This window comes from Lepidochelys kempii, chromosome 5 (assembly GCF_965140265.1).
Source record: "Lepidochelys kempii isolate rLepKem1 chromosome 5, rLepKem1.hap2, whole genome shotgun sequence".
In the NCBI taxonomy this organism is placed as follows: Eukaryota; Metazoa; Chordata; order Testudines; family Cheloniidae; genus Lepidochelys; species Lepidochelys kempii.
The window spans coordinates 52,295,038-52,317,524 of NC_133260.1; the positions used below are offsets into that span (position 1 = coordinate 52,295,038).

At 39.0% G+C, this 22,487-nt stretch overlaps 1 protein-coding gene across 7 annotated transcripts in view; it reads right to left on the bottom strand.

Moving 5' to 3' along the window:
- SSBP2 (single stranded DNA binding protein 2) overlaps window positions 1-22,487 on the bottom strand; it is a 273,747-nt gene that overhangs the window by 68,720 nt on the left and 182,540 nt on the right. For all 7 annotated transcript variants that reach the window (XR_012158937.1, XM_073344389.1, XM_073344396.1 and 4 more), the window contains one exon: window positions 12,117-12,206. Coding sequence is in view for 6 of the 7 variants with exons in the window: in XM_073344389.1 (XP_073200490.1) it covers window positions 12,117-12,206 (90 nt within the window). In the remaining variant the exon portion in view is untranslated. The remainder of the gene's footprint in view (window positions 1-12,116; window positions 12,207-22,487) is intronic.

Below are 22,487 nucleotides of genomic sequence, written 5' to 3' on the forward strand. Positions count from 1 at the left end.
ATTTGGATACTGCTGTTACTTGTTTTTACTCATGTTTTCATATATAATGACAAAAATGTGCAAATAAATTGCAAAATTTGCAATATTTAGGCATCTTAATATAAGTAGCCTGATTTTCAGTAATGATGGGTATCCACAATCCTACTGAAACCAGTGGGAATTGCAAGCTCAGTATCTCTGAAAATCAGGCCACTCTTCTTTAGGGGCCTACATTTGGATTAAGGGGCCTAACATTAGGTATCCAGGTTTGAAAATTGTGGTCAGAGAACCCATTAGAAAACTACCATGATTCCACTTGGTTTTTAAAAGGCACCTCTATGTAATTTCTGGATTCCTTCTCTCTGCTCCGGAACATTGGATGAAGCCTCTGAAAGAAGGAGTTAAACACAGGACTTCTTTTATTTCTATGTATTTTAGTAAGTTCAAATTTCAATTCCTGGAAATGTGACTCTTGTTTAACCAGACAGATTTTAAAGTAAATTTAATCTTTATGTGTGAATTTCTATGCATGTGATAGCCCAGTGGCGGGCAACATGCGGCCCGTCAGGGTAATCCGCTGGTGGGCTGCCAGACAGTTTGTTTACCTTTGCACGGCCACCTGCAGCTGGGCGAACCGCGGCCACTGGGAGCTGCAAGAGGCCGTGCAAATGTAAACGAACTGTCTGGCGGCCTGCCAGTGGATTACCCTGATGGACTGCATGCAGCCCATGTGCCGCAGGCTGCCCACCATTGTGATAGCCTATGTGCAGGCTGTGCTGTATGGTTCAATTTAATGTAAAAAATAACCTGAAAAAAAGAAAAAAAGTTAAAGAAAAGAAAACTTACCTCAAAAAGAAAAGGTAAATATATAGGGCAAGATTCACCCTAGGTTCTACATTCACTTATGGCAGCACACACCTGGTGGCAGTAAGTACAAGGCCATTTCAGCAAAACAAAATAAATTATTTATATTGGTCTTCATTGCAGAGGACGTGGGGGAGATACCCACATCACAGCTATTCTTTTTAGGAACAAATCTGAAGTATTGTCACACACCAATGGGTCAATAGTAGAGGTTTTAGAACAAATTGAAAAATCAAACAGTAATGAGTCACCAGGACCAGATGGTATTCACCCAAGAGTTTGATTGAACTCAAATATGAAATGACAGGACTACTAACTGTAGTATATAACCTATCATTGAAATAAGCCTCTGTACTAGATAACTGGAAGGTAGCTAACGTAACACCAATTTTTAAAAAGGATGTGAGAAGCAATCCTGGCGATTATAGGCCATGAGCCTAATTTCAGTACTAGGCAACTTGACTGAAACTATACTAAAGAACAAAATTATCAGACACATAGATGAACACTATTTGTTGAGGAAGAGTCAACACGACTTTTGTAAAGGGAAATCATGCCTCACCAATCAATAAGAATTCTTTGAGGATGTTAACAAGCATGAGGATAAGGGAAATCCAGACAATTTAGTTGTATTTATATTTTCAGAAAGCCTCTGACAAGATCTCTCACCAAAGGCTCTTAAGCAAACTAAGTAGTCATAGGATAATAGGGAAGGTCCTCTCATGGATCAGTAACTGGTTAAAAGATAAGAAACAAAGGGTAGGAAAAAATGGTCAGTTTTCACAATGGAGACAGATAAGCAGTGGGATCCCCCAACTGTTCAACATATTCATTAATTATCTGAAAAGGAGAGCGAACAATGAAGTGGCAAAGTTTGCATATAATTCAAATTTATTCAAGATAGTTAAATCCAAAGATGACCTCAAAGAGTTACATGGGGATCTCAGACTGGGTGTCTGGGCAACAAAATGGCAGATCAAATTCAACACTGAAGTGCAAAGTAATGCAGATTGGAAAAAATATCCCAACTACACATATATAATGATGGGTTCTAAATTAGCTGTTGCTACTCAAGAAAGAAATCATCAAAACTTCAACTCAGTGTGCAGCAGTGGTCAAAAAGGCAAACAATGTTAGGAAAGGGATAGAAAATAAGACAGAAAATATCATAATGCCACTATATAAATCCATGGTGCACCCACATCTTGAATACTGTGACCAGTTATGGTCAAGCCATCTCAAAAAGGATATAGTTGAAATGTAAAAGGTTCAGAGAAGGGCAGAAAAGATGATCAAGGGTATGAAATGGCTTCCATATGAGGAGAGACTAAAAAGATTAGGGCTGTTCAGCTCACAAAAGGAATGATTAAGGGGGAATATGATAGGGGTCTCAAATAATGAATGGTGTGGAAAAACAAAAGTGAATGAAGTGTTATTTTCCCTTTCCCACAGGGGTCACTGGATGAAATTAATAGGCAGCAGGTTTAATACAAACAAGAGGAAATACTTTTTCACACAACGTACAATTAACCTGTGGAACTCATTGCTATGGGATGCTGTGATGGCCAAAAGTATAACTGGTTAAAAAAAGAACTAGATAACTTCATGGAGGATACGTCCATCAACAGTTATTAGCCACAATGATTAGGGATGTTAGGGATGATATTACCTCATGCCAAGGGCGACTGTAAATGTCAGACTGCAAGAAGCTCAGAGGGAAAGACGGGTTGATCTCTCCAAAATTGCATAGTTTTCTGTACATTTCCATTGAAGCTCTGGTACTGGCCACTGTCAGAGACAGGATACTGGGCTAGATGGACAATTGGTGTGATCAAGTATGGCATGTTCTTACATGGCAATTACCCTGAGGTGGGGAGGCAAAAAGTGGTGAATGCCGTCTGAACAGTAGGGCCCTGCCTACCGAGGGTTAAAAGGTACTTCTTCAAATCCAATTAGCTTAACATAATTGCAAATTCCCCTAAACACCAATGTAGATATAATGTAACACCTCTTCAGTCCTGTTAGCTGTTGTGTTTTAGCCTAGTTGACAGTGTTGGGGTCTGTTCACAAGATAAAAAGATGCATTTTCACAACATATTGCTAACTGTTTTAACTAATGAACTATTTAACTCTACTCTTGACAAGGCAAATTTAATTTTACCATGTGTTAGCTGGTTAAGGTGAACCTCCTAGGGTGTCCCCTCTACTATAAGACTTTAAGACATATATTATTAATTATTTTGTATTACCATAGCGCCTAGGATCCCTGTCTTTTATCCTAGTGTGAACGGGCCTTCAGAGACAGACTTGCCTACAATATGATTAGCTAACATGACTAACACGGCTGCTACTCTGAAACCTAACCTGACTGAAAACTCTCTCTCCATGGATGTTGGGGGGGGGGGCAGGCGTTAATCATTTTAAACTACACAGATTGAAAAAAACTACGTTTTTCACCCTATGTAGACACAGCCTAAGGGATGCTGTCCAGGAAGTGGGTGTGCCCAGAATAGATGGAAAGTGTGCTGATTCAACACCTCCCCTCAGAGACTCCATGTAGCAGAGCTTATTTGGAGTGTCAACAGGAGATGAAGCAGTAACCCCTATTCTTACTGGTAGAATGCGTGGCTAAGGAGCTTTGCCTACACGATCACAAGAGACAAATGTGGGGCATGTGGGCAATGTGCTTGGTGGGTGGCCAGAATAATGCACTAATGCATTATTGTTGATAATTGCAGGGAGGGAGCGAGGGAGTTTAACTATAGTTGAACTATAGCAACTCTCATTAATTTCAGCTATATGGGCAGGAGAAGCTCTGCAAATTTCCCCAAATAATTCCTAAATTGTAGACCAGTTTTACCTTAAAAATCAAATTAAAATAGCTTTTTAATAATATGAACATTAAAATAACATACTGTTTTACTTCTTATATTTTCAATTAAATTTTTTTTAAAAAAAATAGCAACATACTTTAAAATAATCCTCTTATATTGTATACCTAAACATTCTGAGAGGCTGAAGGCACTCCTTACAGGGGGCCTGTCTACATTGGGAAATGACCTAGTGTTCCAACATGATGTGAAACACAATTTAGCACTCAGGGTAGACAAGGCTTGTCTTGTTTAAATTGTGTCAGTTACATGTAGTTAACTTAGAATCTTTAATCGCTTTGTAAAAGTCAACTATCTTTGCTATCTTCACAAACAAAGCTTGAGTACTGCATATTACCAGAAGCCCTAAAATGGAATTACAGCCTTAATTTACATAGGCATTGAGATACATTATTTTATACTTATTAGCTGCTACTCCAGGTGCAGGTATACTAAGAACGTCCAAATTACTAGCATCTAGAACATAAGTCAAGTGTTGATTCTCATAAGAACAGAATCTCACCATTCATACATTCCAAGTTCTGAAATTGTAAGATGATTCATGATCTAGGTAAAAAAATAATCTGAGGTTCTTCTCTCCTCCTGCATTTTAAATTCACCTGTCATGTCCCATGTTCTCTCTCTTTTGTCTTCCCTCTCAGTCCTTTCCTTCATATGCACATTTTTGGTCTTTTACTAATATCTCATCCCTTGTTAAAAAGTTTGAAATTGTTAACTGTTATATTCCAAAAGCATGAAATAAGATTTTATCATACAATTTTCTGATTTCACTTTCTTCCTATCCTATCAGTACTGAAAAGCGTTAAGGAAGTAATTTTTTTTTAATATACATCCTTCAGGCTCCTTGTATTATAATATGATCGCTAAGTGCTTTTAACTGTTACTGGTAGGAGATAAGTGCTTTCATTTAGAAAATGGAATGAGACATAAAATGCGTGTCAAATGAATTGACTAGAGTTAGTTTACAAGTCACATATTTTAATTTGTTTGGTTTTCTCTCTGTTCTGTATCAACAATCACTGTCATTGCAGTTTATAAGACACTCTTGATTAACACATTTTAGTGCTAACCAAGACTAAATACTCCAAATGACACACTTGTGTTGGCACATTCTGCTGATGAGCATAAATATGTAGCTTATCTTATTATACTCAGATAGTCTATGATCAGTGCTTAATAAAAAGCACTTTCCCATTCAATCATATTTGAACAACTATTAAACTCTACACAGGTCTATGCTTTATTTTTGGCAAAAGTATTGAAAGTTGTACTTTGGGTAAAGCAAATCAAGTAAATCACACAATAACTAGCTTTTACATAAAACAGTGTGTACCAGACTCTCAGCATATATAAGTGAGCGAACTTCTCTTGATGGCCTTCTCTGGTGACTAAATCTCTGTTTCATAAACAGGAATATGTCTGTGTGCTTCAAATGAGGTCCCCCTCAAAAATTATTTGAGTTTGTTTATATTTGTTTAGAGCTGTCTAACATGGCCTCCCACCCTAGAAGTTTAAATATGGTAACAGTCAGAAGTTTGATCAAGTTAAGAATGTAGAGTGCAACATTTAAAATAATTAAAAATAAAAATCTAATGACTATAGCTCCCTTCTCCAGACTTCAGTAATAATAATCAGAACAAGACTAATAATCAGAACAAATAATAGGTTTCAGAGTAACAGCCATGTTAGTCTGTTTTCGCAAAAAGAAAAGGAGGACTTGTGGCACCTTAGAGACTAACCAATTTATTTGAGCATAAGCTTTCGTGAGCTACAGCTCACTTCATCAGATGCATACTGTGGAAAATGCAGAAGATGTTTTTATACACACAAACCACGAAAAAATGGGTGTTTATCACTACAAAAGGTTTTCTCTCCCCCCACCCTACTCTCCTGCTGGTAATAGCTTATCTAAAGTGATCACTCTCCTTACAATGTGTATGATAATCAAGGTGGGCCATTTCCAGCACAAATCCAGGGTTTAATGAGAACGTCTGAGGAACGGGGGGTGGGGGTGGGAATAATAAACAAGGGGAAATAGGTTACTTTTTATAATGAATCAACCATTCCCAGTCTCTATGGTTGATTCATTATAAAAAGTAACCTATTCGCTCGCCCGCCCCCCCTTCCCCCCCTCGTTCCTCAGACGTTCTTGTTAAACCCTGGATTTGTGCTGGAAATGGCCCACCTTGATTATCATACACATTGTAAGGAGAGTGATCACTTTAGATAAGCTATTACCAACAGGAGAGTGGGTTTGTGCAGGGGGGAGGGGGGGAGAAAACCTGGTTTTGTGTTGGAAATGGCCCACCTTGATTATCATACACATTGTAAGGAGAGTGATCACTTTAGATAAGCTATTACCAGCAGGAGAGTAGGGTGGGGGGAGAGAAAATCTTTTGTAGTGGTAAACACCCATTTTTTCATGGTTTGTGTGTATAAAAACATCTTCTGTATTTTCCACAGTATGCATCCGATGAAGTGAGCTGTAGCTCACGAAAGCTTATGCTCAAATAAATTGGTTAGTCTCTAAGGTGCCACAAGTACTCCTAGAACAAATAATAGTTTTTCAATTAAGGTCAATGCTTTATCCTCATCAAAGAATTACTGGACCTATTCCACAATAAGAAAGAATAACTACAGTGCTCTGAATACACACCTGGTAATCTGCATACAAAAACCCCTTTGCACTTATGTACAATACTTCTCTAGGATCTTACAAACAGGATCTATTGCTGCTACCGAAGTTATTTCACCAGGAATTTGAGAAGGTAAGTAACACTCATTTCAGTAAAACAGATGATCTGTTGGAATGGTACTGTTGTCGAATATGTCTCCCTTTGCAGCAAATATAATGATTATTTCTCACTCACGAAGATCCAGCAAGTGGGAGAGGAAGAGGCTGAACTATGTACATGATAATTAATGGAGATTTCTTAAGCAGTACAATTTAAAAAGTACTATGAAGTATATATATTTTAAATCAGTTGAAGAGTTGTGACTTTAATTTTGAGTGAAAACATTACACAAAATAGAACTAATCATTCCAAACATGATTTGAGCTGGAGCTAGTAAGGTCAGGAAGGATCACATGACCTTTTTTTTTTTTTACCCATGCCTCTAAAATTCAGACATTTTGAACATAAACATTGAGAATAAGAACACATTTCTAAAAAAATTAGCAATTCCCCACCCAACACCTGAACAACTCACTTCTAGGAGCAATGCTGGCAAGTGAAAACTAAAAGCCTCAGCGACCTCTCAGTTAAGAATCACTATTGCTGCTACAGATATTATACATCATATTATTATGATGATGAAGCTAAAAGCATTATCTTCAACAACAGAATTTTGGTATATGAAACTGATCTCTTAAGTCTAATGGAAAGTACAACTGTCAATTTATGCCAAGGACAGGATTCACCCGTGAAGAAAATGGCATCATTTATAAATTACAAAACATCAGCAAAAAACAACCCACAACCAACGAAAAAAAAAAACCAAACCAAGCACCCCTTAGCACTCTTCAGAAGACACTGTAATGCCACTGTTGACGTACAGTCAATATTGGGCTTGTGCACCCCAAAGGGTATATATATTTTCCTCTACATAAGAGTCAAAAGCTCAGCATAGGTAAAGATTTAATCCAAGCCTTATTTTGCCTCCACTCCCTCAATAGATATTTATAAGGCGTTTGTCATTTAGGTGCCTTCCCTTCCCCTAATACTGTTCCAAAACTAGCAGTGGGTTTGTGGCTGCTTGAGATTGTATTGTGGTGGGGGGAGCATGGGCACAAAGCATATTTAGTTACTCAAGCTGAGCAGTTTTAATTTTTTAAATTAAATTTTTTAAATAGTTTAAACTATTGTTTTAATAGTTGTGCGCAATAATACCATTACTATAACTGTAGGATGGCATCATCAAAGCCAGCAGACACCTTTATCTTTTTAAAAATTGACTTTATTTCTGGTGTTTAGAGAGAGAGAGAGAGGAACACACACACAAACATACACCCACACTATTTTCAGACCTTTTGAGGTGCTAATATCCTCTCCTTACAGACTGAAGATGGGTTTCATTTATATTTTCATACTTAAAATAGTTTTAAAATAAAATATGAGGTTACAGGAGCAATGACACAAAGGTCCTGTTTCTATGAAAAATTAAGCATGTGCATAACTTTACACATGTGAGTAGTCATAATGGGCTTAAGTCTTTGTAGAATTGGGGCAACTACATCTACAAATAACTACAAACATTCCAAACATATATCATGTATACCAATATTCTTAATATAAGCATTAATTATAGGGGGGGAATAAAATCTCCCTCAAAATCCATTTTCATATTTTCAGATCTTCTCTAGGCTTGCTAAAGCCTCCAACTCCACCTATCTGCTACATTCAAGCCTGTAGTGATTTTTCATTTGATGAAAAGAATATTCAACAATCTGTGATGCTCTGAGCAACAATTCTGAGACTTAAGATTACCCGTTCTAATAGGGGCCAATTCTTTACAGTTTCTCTTGTAACTCCATCATGGAATCCCATTGACTGCAATGGAAGTCTCTGCATGGAAAATGTGTGACTGTTTGAACAATCATGCTGAGGGTCATATCAAATAATTATTGTACACATTTTATGTTTTGTATATTTTAGTATAAAAATACAGAACTTTTTATTTTGCAAGCAGAGTTTTAGAGTTGATCACTGAGGCTATGTGTACACTACAAGCTAGGGGTAAGATTCCCTGCTTACATAGCTATATCTGTGCTAGCTCTTATCTGAACTAACATACTAAAAATAGTAGTGTAGTGACAGTAGCATGGGCAGTAGCAATAGAGGCATGAGCTAGCTGCCCCAACTACATACCTATTGGGTTCCGGTGTCTTTGTTCTCGGGGCTGCTAGCACAGTGCACAGCCATTCCTGCTGCTCATTACACCATGGCTACAATACTATTTTTACCATGCTAGCTCATGTGAGAGATAATATGACTGTGTCTATGAGAGGTAGGAATCATACCACTAGCTTGCAGTGTAGACGTAGCCTAAGGCTGTATTAACGAATATTTATTTGTTCTCCTAAATAAAAACAAATGCCACCATATACCAATTGATGTTTCAGTGGCAACACAGATTTTCTGGGAATCTGAGATTTCCACTGTTCACAGTTGAAAAGTAGGCAATAGCTGATCTGCTCCATCTTTACTTATGACCAAGAGGGCAGACTGTGTAGACTCCACAACAAGGAGAAAAGAGGTGTCCCAGTTACCACTCATAAACTGTTTTGCTCTAATAAATTGGTTAGTCTCTAAGGTGCCACAAGTCCTCCTTTTCTTTTTGTTTTCTCTGAGTAATTTTTGTACTTGAAGGAGAAGCAGACAGGTAAGACTGTGGGAGTGGGGAAGGCATGAATTTTTCAATAGTGAAAAATAAGTGGCTAAGCAGGATGCTGCCATTGTTAAACTGTGTGTGATTGTTTGGAGGACAACAGGGATGGTGGATGATAAAGGCAATGGACTAGAAAATCAGAAAACTACATGGGACTTCGCAGGAAGATAGTAGTGGACTTATAGTTCCAGACACAACTTTAAAAAGATCAGATATTTTCAAAATGAACTTAAATATATAATGGGGTCAGATCTTCAGCCTTGCTAAAATCCCTTAGTGCCACTGGAACAGTGCTGTGACTTTACAGTTGCTCTAAAAGGACAGATGAGGATTCTTCCTATGCTATTGTTAAGCCAATCCCTCCTGACTCATTCCTAGTCCGAAGTGTGTGTCAGAATCAGCTATGTGCGCGAGAGGATATTCTAGAGGTGGAAGGGGGCAGACCTGGAGCATGATATGCTCAGCTGATCCCTGGTTGGCAGAATGGCCCCTATGAGACAGTTCTAGCTGGTGTAGGTTAGAATGACTGACTGCTGCGGCTGTTCCAACTTTCGGGTAGGCTGGTTTGGCCCCCTGCTATCCCCAGAATCAGGGGGATGTAAAGGTGCCCACTGTAGTTACCTGGGAGACTATTAACCCATCCCTTCAAAAAAATATACATTTTATATCCTTCCACGGAAGCTTGTAATCTATTTGCTTATTAAATGTATATTGTCTGGCTTTTTGTTTTGAAATGCAAAGAGGATGTGAGTTATCATTGACTCTGAATTTCCTAGCTTGTTTTAGTTAGTTTAATTACCTGAGTGCTATTTACACTTAACTTTTTGTAGTCAATAGTAATGCCATGGATGAAAAGAATATGAAACTTCTTTTCACTCATTCTTCTTCCTGTAATAATGCTCTATCAGAGCATTAGGTCAGCTCTGCTACAGCACAACAGAGCTAAAAATAGTGCATCCATATAATATGGCTAATACAGGGAATGGGCAACTGCCACTAGATGGCATGATATCCTTATGTTATTTTGCTTTCTTTTTTGCTTCTTTTTCTTTAATATAAAAGCAGTATGTAAAATTTGTCGTTCAAACTTGCTGTCAACACATTTTGACACTTCAGAGATGACCAAGGTCAGCCATTCATCCAGATATTGACAAACATGGCCCTTTTTCCTTCTCAGGTGTGAGGCTAATACTGTGAAGTTGTTGTTTTGTTTTATTTCTGCTTGTAACTTTTTATCTATTGGCTAAGTGCTTTTTAAAAATAATTAACATAATTCCTGCCAACTCCTGGGCATTTTGTAATGATACCTGCAAACAGGATGTTTCTTCTGCAAAATTTCTTTCACCACTACACTGAACAACTTGGCTCAGATTCTGGGTTAGCAAGTGAAACACAATGCTTGTGACCAGCTTCAAGACTTCTGTAGCTCTTCTTGTGGCAGTGAATCCTGCAATCAGAACTCCTCCTCCCTCTATGACTGCGTGAAGAGGAACTCCATGTAGATGACCCGCTATCACTCAGAGAGACAAGGTGGGTGAGGTAATATCTTTTATTGGACCAACTTCTGTTGGTGACAGAGACAAGCTTCTTACACAGAGCTCTTCTTCAGGTCTGGGAAACTAACTCAAAGTGTCACTGTGAACTACAACGTTTGAACAGATAGTTTAGTTTAAGTAGTTAACACATATTTCAAGGAACCATTCAATGTGAAGTGTAAGCTCGAAAGCTTGTCTCTCACCAACAGATGTTGGTCCAATAAAACATATTACCTCAACTACCTTCTCTCGCTAATATTCTGGGACCGACATGGCTACACAACACTGCATACTGCTATCACTCATGCATACAGAACAAAAACGCTCAGTAAAGATTTCTGATTGCCTACAAAAAAATATCCATCAGAGTGAAACTATACCTTTCAGATACACCTAGTACTCCCATCTCATGGCCTTTAGTGGGAAAGGAGAATGAAGATCCTCTTCCATATTCTCCTCCTCCATATTCTCCTAATTTTCACCCCTGTCTTTCACAGGAGAGAACTTCCCCATCCTCATCTGCTCCTCACACTTCAGCCCTGGACACCTGGTTTACTCATTTTTCAGCAGGCGACCACATATGTGAACCAAAAATTCCTCTCCACACTTGGATAAGTGTAGAAAGTCTGTCTCTCCACTGTGGTCAAATTAGGGAGTTACTCCAGCTCTAGAGCTGTATTTACTCCTATGGGCTGCATGGCAATAGCAGGCACAGTGGGGAGAAAAATAACTGGATCCTGGTAGGAAGGAGGCAGATAGATCATTTATATGAGCTCTCCATTCCTGGACTGAAATTGTTAGTTTGGCCTTGCATACCAGTTTGTTATTTACCACAAGTAAGCATACTGCACTGTTAGTGTCCAAACCACCAAAAGTATAATTTCACCCAGATCAAACCTTAAGGGAAGGCTGAGTATGCATTGATTCCTTGGCTTGTTGTTATGCACTAGGGGCAAGAATTTCAAAGGTATTTAAACATTGAAACATGCAAATGTACTTGGTGAGATTTTCATATGCACCTAGGTGCCTAACTCCAACTGACATCAGGCCCCTGAAAACTTTTGAAAATCTGGCCCTCTGGCTCCACTTTGCAAACAGCTAGACATGAACAACAACTCAATTCTTACATCAAAATATCAGTATAATTCTTACATTTCCTCATAAGAGGTTATTATAAAAATATATTAAATAATTTTCAATCTTTAACCATAAAATAGCACAAATTCTTATCTTTGAAGTTGTGAAGGAGTGATACTGTATTCAATGGAATTATTATTATTAGTCAAAGAGGTCACTTGCTGTCCTCCTGTATATTTTTCTTAAAAATAACTATCTTTTAAATATTGTCCACATTATGCATAATATAATTTAGAATAGGCCCTTTTTTACACAGCTTCAAATAATGCAACTAAAGCTTTTCTACATCCTAAAATGTCTGAATCATAATTTTTCTGAATACCTGAAAAAAACCCGGTGGTACAGGACCTACTGGCATGCCATCTCCTGGGGGAATGTTTCCTAGCACTGGACTGGGAGCTGCTGCAGCACTCTGAAAAGAACAAAGGAAAAATAAACCTTTGTCATTGCATGGTAGGCATAAAACCAAAAACTACTGTGACTAAAATGCAGTACGGCAGAAAGTAAACTCTCTGGATATCATATAATTTTCATTGTTTACTCTAAAAGTAAACTGTAATTCAATAACAGTCTCATTTTATACACATGAAATGGTTAATTTTAGTTCACAAATATACGTTATTTGAGGAGAGGACTGACAGACATATTCATCCATTAAATGTATCATGATTGTATGTATATATTTAATGTTTATATTATATATATTTATAAATGTATGTGTGTATCTCTCTCACACATGCATATATATATATATGTGCTATGAAAAAGTTAACGTATATAGTCTATTTGAAATTTTCAACCACTTTTAACTTCAGCAGACTTAATATTATTTTAAAATCATACCAAGCTTCAAAACTATGGCTGCTCATGACTCTACCAGTCCCACAAATAACCACCATGATTAATGAGAATAATTCTGGTTACATTTTTGGAAAGGAAAAACAAGAAGAGGAAGGGGGGGGGAAAGTAGTTCTAAGAAGTGAATCAGAGGATGAAATTAACTACCTTTGCAAATCTTACAAATGGAATAAGCAAGTAAGGAACATAGCTCCCAGCAATTTACAAGCAGGAGATCATCACAAAAACGGAAGCCAAACTGTTATTGTTCTCATGTATTAGAACTTCAATTGCTTTTAATTTCTAGCAGCTTTCTTTCCTGCAGTACATTCTGTTAGGGTGTGGGGCTGAATCACCTTCAAAGACTTTCAGTCTTTTGTAAAATCACTCTTAGGAGCACAGAAAGCATGAAGAGCCATTTGCAGGTCCTAATGATCTGCCAATATCTACCCGGTGGAATACAAATTTATGATGATTATTAATTTAACTGGCCAATGAGGTCATTTTTAGATTTAATAACCAAATTAAGTATATATGTACATTATATTTTCAGGTCCATTTAAGGAAATGTATAGTGTAATGCTGGGAACATTAGAAAACTTAATTTGATGGGTATGGCATGTAGATATGCTGACATTTTTAGACTGAACAAAAAATAAATATTCAGATTTTGCAATGGTTCAAACCACTCTTTAGAATAAGTTCCTCAAGTCTGATAACCAGTACAATATTTAGTAACTAAACTGTATGTTACTTTCCAACAAGGGACCAAAGAGGCTAGTAAAGTCTGCACACAAGCTATAAGAAGTACAGTACAGTCAGAACGGCTACAAGGCTTTGATCTTGATTGCACTGTTGACATTTGTTGCCCAGTGAATTATTTTAGTAAGCTCACAGATTCTGATTCTTGACTCTGTAATATGTTCAGCAAGGTTGGTGTTACAATACTTTACTCTTGCAATTGACCACAAAAGTCAGTCATATGTACCTGAGCTAGCAAAGGGATTTGGGTCACAAAACATTTTCATGCAGGACTGCCAATAAGTAACGGAGCTATGATGGGGTGATATTGTATCAGACTGCAGTGGATAAAGAGGGGTTACTTCCTGGTAACTTCTTTGGGGGTTGACTCTGTGCATTAATGGGATTTGGTACCTCTAGCATTAAGATGTAAAATTGTATAGAAAACTTGCATCCACTGGGAGGAGGGGGTAACTGGATGTCCTCATCAGCCCTGTCTATATAACACAGCATACCCCCCAGCCCATCTCTGTTCCTTTTCCCAAGCCCACAAAGTCCTGAAATACAAAGAACTCCCAAGGCAGAGGGAAAGGTGGCTGGATAGTGTGACTATACAGAGACAACCCTTAAAGAACAACAATTATTAGTAAATAACACTTTTTTCTTCTTTGAGGGCCTCTGTGCATTCCTACTTGCAGGAGATTAGGAAGCTGGGTCCCCCATTAGAGGAGCAGTTCTAGGCAAAAATGAATTGCAGCACTGCCTTGCCACACTAAGCATCATATTGCAATTCTACGTCCAATAAATAGTATTCAGTGAAAATATGAACAGAACTCAGTGTTGCTGCTTTGAAAATCTCTACAGTTGGGACCAGTCTCAAACAAGCTACAGAAGCAGCAGTACCCTAGTGGTGTATGTGTATCTTTAACTGTAGAAGTACTGGTTTTCTGACTAAAGAATAACAATATGCTTCCTAATGCAGTGTGAAAGAGTATTCACTAATAGGTAGTCCCTTACACGTTTTCCAGTAGGCAACAAATAATCTGTTAGTTTTCTAAAGGATGTAGTCCTGTTCAGGTAATAATAAAGGGGCCTTTTCACATCTAAAGAGCATAAATGGGACTCTCCTGGATGGACATTAGGTCTGAGGAAGAAAACAGGGAGGGTGGCCGAATGAAAATCTGAGACCATCTTAAGCATTATGCTGGGGTGAAGTCTCATAATGATTTTTTGTTGTGCATTATTATATGGGCTGGAGGCACCAAAGGCACTGACATTGCTGACCCTCTTAACAGAAGTAATGGGCATTAAAAATGGCATTTTGATAGCCAGGTGTTCTAAGGAAGCCAGATACATTGGCTGATAGGATAGGTCCATCAACATTGTTAAAACCAGGCTGGGAAGAAGCTTCTAGTATGTTTAAGAAAGATGAATTCAAACTGGAACAGAGAAGGGCTACTAGGATGATCTGAGGAATGGAAAACCTGTCTTATGAAAGGAGACTCAAAGAGTTTGGCTTGTTTAGCCTAACCAAAAGAAGGCTGAGAGGAGATATGATTGCTATCTATAAATATATCAGAGGGATAAATACCATGGAGGGAGAAGAATTATTTTAGCTCAAAACCAATGTGGACACAAGAACAAATGGATATAAACTGGCCATCAGGAAGTTTAGACTTGAAATTAGACGAAGGTTTCTAACCATCAGAGGAGTGAAGTTCTGGAGCCTTCCAAGGGAAGCAGTGGGGGCAAAAGACCTATCTGGCTTCAAGACTAAACTTGATAAGTTTATGGAAGGGATGATATGATGGGATAGCCTAATTTTGGCAACTAATTGATATTCAACTATTAGTGGTAGATATGCCAATGGCCTGTGATGGGATGAGATCTGAGTTACTACAGAGAATTCTTTCCTGGGTGTCTGGCTGGTGAGTCTTGCCCACATGTTCAGGGTTTAGCTGATCACCATATTTGGGGTCGGGAAGGAATTTTCCTCCAGGGCAGATTGGCAGAGGCCTTGGGGGTTTTTCGCCTTCTTCTGCAGCGTGGGGCATGGGTCACTTGCTGGAGCATTCTCTGCACCTTGAAGTCTTTAAACCATGATTTGAGGACTTCAATAGCTCAGAAATAGGTTAGGGATTTGTTACAGGAGTGGGTGGGTGAGATTCTGTGGCCTGTGTAGTGCAGGAGGTCAGACTAGATGATCATAATGGTCCCTTCTGACCTTAAAGTCTATGATTCTATGAAAAGTCATTAGTCATTCCCTTTAGAAACTTGGAGACTGGGGGGGGGGGGGTAGCCAATAGAGCCTTGACTTTGATCTATATGTATATATGATACACAGATTAACCTGGTAGAGTCTCTTTTAGAAAGTTACCACTAAACCCTGTGATTTCAAATGCTAGAGATGCTCTAAAATCGCAGGGACGTTTGCCCATGATGGGTTTATTCTTTATCCTTTCCCCAACACAAAAACCTTGTCCATTTCAAATCTGTACCACTTCAAGGTAGAGTTCTGTCTAGACTGTAACAGTCCTGCTTGAACTCTGAAAACACAGAAAGCCCATGGCAGTCAACAGACTATTTTCCTCCTTGCAGCTAGGTGAAGCATCTCTGGGTTTGGATGAAGAATTCTCCCTTATTGTTGAAAAAGGAGGTCCAGGCACAGATGAAGATGAATTGGTTGCTCTCTGGTCAGCTGGAGAAGCCATCTATCAATATTACAAAGGTTACGTTGGTGTTATAAGTATGATGTTTGCTTTGTCCGCTCTGATTTTTCTTATACTCTGGGCATCAAGGGAATGGGAGGGATGGCATGTTGATTGCTGTAGAGATGAGGGATCCATAGAGTAAGAGAGGTTTAAGAGGAGTGAATTTTTCATTGCTTTGCTGGATGTGGAGAGAGGGGGTAGATAAGTCTGTTACTGTGCATATTGGTTCTTGTCTGAGTATCCTACTGCAGCTGCAGTCCTATTGTATGCTGAGAATGGGGTGGTGGCAAAAAAAGAGAATTCCTTTGGTGGTGGTGGTAACGGGAGAAAAGGAAGAGAGATATAATCTTGTGTGACATTCTGTCCTAAGAGTACGGCAAGGTTAAGATGTTTGGTATCAGTTCTGTGGCTGCAGGAGTTCAGGTTGTTGGCTGGGGGAACCAGCTCTTTATTTCATGCTGTTTAAAGCACATTTAATTAATGTAATTAACTAATTTAATTAAGTTAATTAACTTTATTAAAGTCGTCCATGATTTGATTATGGACCATAACATTTCTGGGTGTAGTTCAGTGTGTTGGTTTTAACTTACAAAACCCTAAATGATTTGGGACCTGGTTACCCAAGGGACTGCATCTCTCCCTATGTGACACTACCCCAGTTTAAAAGAAGGGGTCTTGACTTTGGAACTTACCCACCAAGTCTGCCAGGACTCCATTTGTTATGCTTACAGGCTTACACTACAAAGCTCATCTGTTCTCTTACGTTTTTGGGGTGAGAAGGGGTTAATAGGCCAGGGGATAAAGCAGCTGTTAAGTCTGGGTTATCATGGTGGCCAATTTGGCCATTGTTTGCTTATGGTGTTCATTAAGTGTATTACTGACTTGAAATTGTCAGATTATTTTTTGTTGTTTAAATTATTGTGAAGGACCTTAAGCCACTGTTAGGCCCTGAAAAAAATCTAAATAAATACAATGAAAACTGCATAATGTACGTGACAGAAGATGTAATTTAAAGAAGATAGCAATGAAGTCACAACAATGGAATAAAACAGATTTTCATTGTCTTTGACATAATATGTTTTTCAGTCTAAAAAGGTATGAAGAAATATATCCTTAAAACTTACAACAAGCAGATCAATAAACAACCACAAAATGGGTTGCATGGAAATATTCTGATTTAACCTATTTCTGATGAATTATTCAGAGATCCTTTTCATAGTTCCACTGCAAACCATAGTTTCTTTTTACATGCAATACAAGTGGTTCATCATTCATATTTCCATTTGTTTGACATTTTAAATATTTGCAATTTGCTTTCCCTGCTTTTCAAAAGAAGATGAAATGGGAGAATTTAAATGGTTTAATCTCTTCATACAAGAGTTCTTCTCTTTAAAAACAGAAAACTTAGTTTTGGTTTTATGTCAAGTTACTGAGTTTATGGTGTCTCTTTACACTTAATAATTAAAACAGATTAAAAAATGCCAGTTGAATAAAAAGTAGCCAGAACATTTATTTTTATCTGCTTGATATACCCAGGCATCTCTAGACAACATAAAAATAGACGAAAATATGCAAAGATTAAAACTAGTCTCTATGATCAGTAGCTGTTGATGGTCATTGTTTACACTAATTTTCAGCAATAATAATTTAAGTTATAAAGTAACCTAAAGTTACTAAATAAAGTACTAATGGACTACTTCACTAATTTACTGTGTGCAAATATTTGAATCATGCTTAGCTAATAATCCATAGAGAACCACATATTGCATGCTTTTCATTTTCTGTGGCTATTACAATAATAATCTATGGCTACAAGAGAATACTGTGAGTGTGATTAAAAAATATTTATATAAAGAAAATAACTTGATTTGAGTTAATCCATAACAATCCTAACCAGATTTATTCACTAATTTGGCCATTCAATTTTAGCTTTTCTTGTTTACAACATAACGTTTATGACTTCATTCTATCGAAAGTAAGTCAATGAAACTTGATTTAAATAATAGGCTGCTAGCGTATCAAGAGTTTTTAAATAACAAGGAAATTTTTTCAGAGAAGTATCTTACTCCGTTTACTTTTGTCTAAGTGTAATTATGGTACAAGAAGATATAGCAATTATAGCACCATAAATACTATTCTTTCTTCATCTTATGTAATTTAACAGAAAATAGGTTTAAAACCTTATTTAAAATATCTGTACAGCGAGCAGGCCTGATGGCCTAGGATCTGTATTGCCATGTGGGAGTTCTAGATTTAATTCTGTGCTCTGGTCTCTCACTCCCTAAACTTACCAAGACTAGAAATATCACTGAGGCATTGGTAAGACTAAGCTTTTGTCACGCATATATTTAGTAAAAGTCACGGACAGGTCAATGGCAATAAAGAAAACTTACCGTGACTTTTACTAAAAATATGCGTGACAAAATGGGGAGCTGCAGGGTCCCCACACCACCCCGGGGGGGGGCCCAGCTCAGAGCTGTGGGGTCCCCCCACCACCCTTGGCTCCAAGCTTGGGGCACCCCCACCACCCGTGGTGTCTGGGACCTCCGGGGCACCCCAGCAGCCTGTTGTGGCTCCCAGCTCTGGGGCATCCCCACTGCCCGTGGCGCCTGGAAGCTCCTGGGGCACGCCCCCTGCTCACTGCGGCTAGGAGCTTGGGGTCGCTGCAGTTCCCAGCCACCACTGGTGGCAGGGGGACCCTGCAGCTCCCAGGTGCTATGGGCTCAAGTCACGGAAGTCTCTGGAAGTCACGGAAATCTCTGGAAGTCAATATATGATTCTGTGACCTCCCTGACAAAATTGTAGCCCTAGGCATTGGGCACATTTTCAAAAGTGTCTAAGAAGCCTTAATCCAATGGGAGTATGCTTAACCCAAGCAAAGGGACTGACAATGACAGGCTCCTAATTGTAAAGAACAACTGGCTGAAGCTGAACTCAAGCAGCATAGAGGTGATGCTGGTAGGCAGAGGAAACCATTTTGAAGAGTTCACAGTCATGGTCCATTCTCCTCTGGTTAAAGACACACACCACAATTAACAATTGAATCTGTAGTGTAGGAGCATTTTTGGAAGCGTTAATGATGCTAAACTCTCACATAGCAGCATCTGCAAGTAACTCTTTCTATTCTCCTGGATGATGACATAGCCTCTGTTATTTAGAGCACTGTCACATCTTGGTTGGACTTCAGTAATGAGATATACCTGGGCAGGAAGGCTTCAGCACTTAGGAAACTCTAACTACAGAATGTACAGAATGCTATAGTGCATCTCCTTAGCAACACAGGCTACTACAAACACAACACCCCGTACTCTCTACACAGGCTTATCATAAAATTTCAAATCATTATTGAGTTCTTGGTGTTTATGTTCAACATGCACCATGGCCTGGGCCCAGAATATCTAAAAAGACCCCAAAGCTCTGGGATAAGGACCATAGCTGATAACTTTGCTCATCTGTTACAAAGGAACTCTCTCTACAATAAGGGTAAAGCTCTTCTGTGTGAGAGACAGAACTTTCTTGGAGGCCAGTTGAAGACTCTGGAATGAACTCTACCAGAAACTAAGGGCCATCACAAACCTCACCACCTTCTGCTCCAAGTGCAAGGTATATTTATTTGACCTTGCCTTTTCAAACATAAATACATAGCAACAGGTATATTTAAAAAAACAAAAACTGAACAAAACATGAAAACCTATCAAAACAAGACATTTAACTGTGCATGCTTCTCCCCCTGGGGAAAGGATGAGAGAACAAATACCATATAATGGATTTTATTCACATTGCTTAATGAACCGCTGGAAGGTGCTCAGATACTATGGTGATGAGTGTGGTATAAGAACCCATATAGAACAGAAGTATCCCAACCTGTCTCCAGCAGGAAGGATGTTGATTGAAATGTAAGGCTCAGATAAGTGGGACAGTAAAGTGGAACAAAATTAGAAATCCACAGAGTTCAACAAGATGTAAGTATTTTCAAAGTGATACTGGCTTTCTTTTTATTACAAGGGGAAAAAATCAACCCCTACTTTTTATCACAGTAATCGGAGCTCTATTAGACAATCAAAACAATATGATGTTATGAAGGGCTGAAAATTACCTACTTCTTTATGTATTGTACTTATATTAATTGAAATGGTTCTTGTTTCAGTCATTAGGTATTGTTTTCACAGTTGGGCTCCTGAAGACTACTATTAGCTGCCTTGAATAGAATGTGTTGAAAATCTGTTTACATTGGCTGAAGAGGAATACAGAAGTTATGTCTCTGCAAAAGCTTTCTCTAATTTTTTTTGTCATTGCAGAACATAGACCCATTTAACTTAGTCTTACAAAATTATATTCACACTTTTGCCCAGAGTGAGTAAATTATCTTGACAAGCGAGTACAATATCATTAATCGTTTCCTGAGGATGACCATGACAAGGGTGGGCATGTTGATTTTATATTTGGGCTGGTAAATTTTCAAGATAATTTTCTAAGGGCAGTTAAATTCTATTATTGGTTTTAAATAATCTTATTGACGTAATGATAAAATATACACAAGAATTTAAGATCAAGAAAAGTTAAGTCACAAAAAGTGACAGTTCCAGAAAGCCTAAATCTGGAAGTGCCTAAATCCCTTTTGAAAATGAGATTTATGCTCCTCAATCAATTAGGTGTTGCAATGCTGAGCACAGCAACACCTAAATACCTTTGAAAATTTGGGCCTGAGAGATTAAAGTCAAAAGTGTCCACTGATTTTGATTGCCAGTCTGAGATGCCTAGGGCATGATTTCCCCAGTACTTATCATCATATAGTACTCTGCGTTCAAAGCACAGCTCCTGTTCACTTCAGCTGCAGCTGTGAATGCACAGCACTTCTGCAAATCAGATCAAGGTCTCAAACTGGGAATCCTAAAAACGAGCAATAGACAATTCCTTTCACCACCTGTGAAAAGTTTCATTTTCGGTGACTTGCCCAGCATCACAAAGAAACTGTGAGGACACAGAGTAACTCTCCTTGGCAGCATTCAACTGGCCTTAGCCATGAGACTATCCTTTCTCTTTCTGCAATCCCCTGCTGTCTCTCTCACTACACACCTTCCAACTTCTGCAGCAAATGAGGAAGGGTCCTACTGACAACAGACGCCTTCACTACAGAATCCTGATTTATCCCCAGAGCAAGTTCATCGTGTACACTGAACGAGGTACAGCTGTGGAAAAATATTATGTAATCATGTAATTAAAGACTGCATCATAATGTGTATACACAAGGGTGCCCGATTAATGTTATACAGGCAAAAAAAAAAACCCAGAAATTCCATCATGTGACATCATATTGACACCCACATGGGTGCTCAGCATGTTTGGAATCTTTAGATCCATCACACAGACTTCTGCCACTTGAGCTAATGGAGTAACTGAGCCATAGTAAGCTGTCACCATTTACGTGGACCAGGACTAGAGGGGGATGAGAGACACATTTTGACAATGGGTTTCACAGACATTTGCTGACAGCGGAAGAACTGCAGAAATTAAGAATCATGTGTTCCATTCCAGACTCTGGAAAGGAGTGTGCTCTGCTGGTCACAGACCCTTTTGCTCTATTCCCTCCAATCTGTCTTTGTCCCAGTCCTGTCTCTTCCTCACCCCTTCCTCTTTCACTCAGTCCCGTTCTCGTGGTCTACCCAATCCCAGTCTCCACTCCTCAGATTTTCTCATCCCAGTCCAAGTCTCTTTGGCTAGCCAATCCTACTTCCCTCTTCCTCCTTACTCCTTGTCCCCTGTCTCCTTGCCTAGTTAGTACCAGTTCTCCCTTATTGGCTCTTCATCCACTCTGATCTCTCTCTCTCTCCTCACTCACAATGGTTCCCAGTCCCAGCTCCCTCCTCATGCTCCTTATCCTAACTCAGTCTCCACCCCCACTTCCTCCTTGGCTCCTTGCCAGTCTCATTGCTCCCCCTGCAAACTATCAGATCTGTCCCCCTCCTCCCTGCCCCCATTTACCTTCAGCTGTTTTTCAGTCCAAGTCACACCTCTTACCCCAGGTCCTCATCCAGTCTGACAGTATTCCACCCACCAATGGCTCCCAGTCCCTCTCCCATTTCCCTCCTTGGTTACCAGACCCAATTTCTTGCGCCAATCACTCCTAGCCTCCCCACCCCTGACCTCCCTGTCCAAATAATTCAAAGCTTTCAGTTTCCTTAGTTCCAGTCTCTTTGCATAGTCCCTGCCTCCCCTCTCACCAGGGCTTCCAGTCCCGGTTTCTCTCCCCCAACACAGTTCTAGTCATACCAGGCTCCTCATCCCCAACTTCTGCTTTCCCTCTCCCTGGTCCAGCTCTTGTCCCCTCTGCATTCAAATTAGACACCCTCCTCGTCCATCCTGCCTGGGCACCAGCAGGGGGGCGGGGCCATGAAAGTACAGGA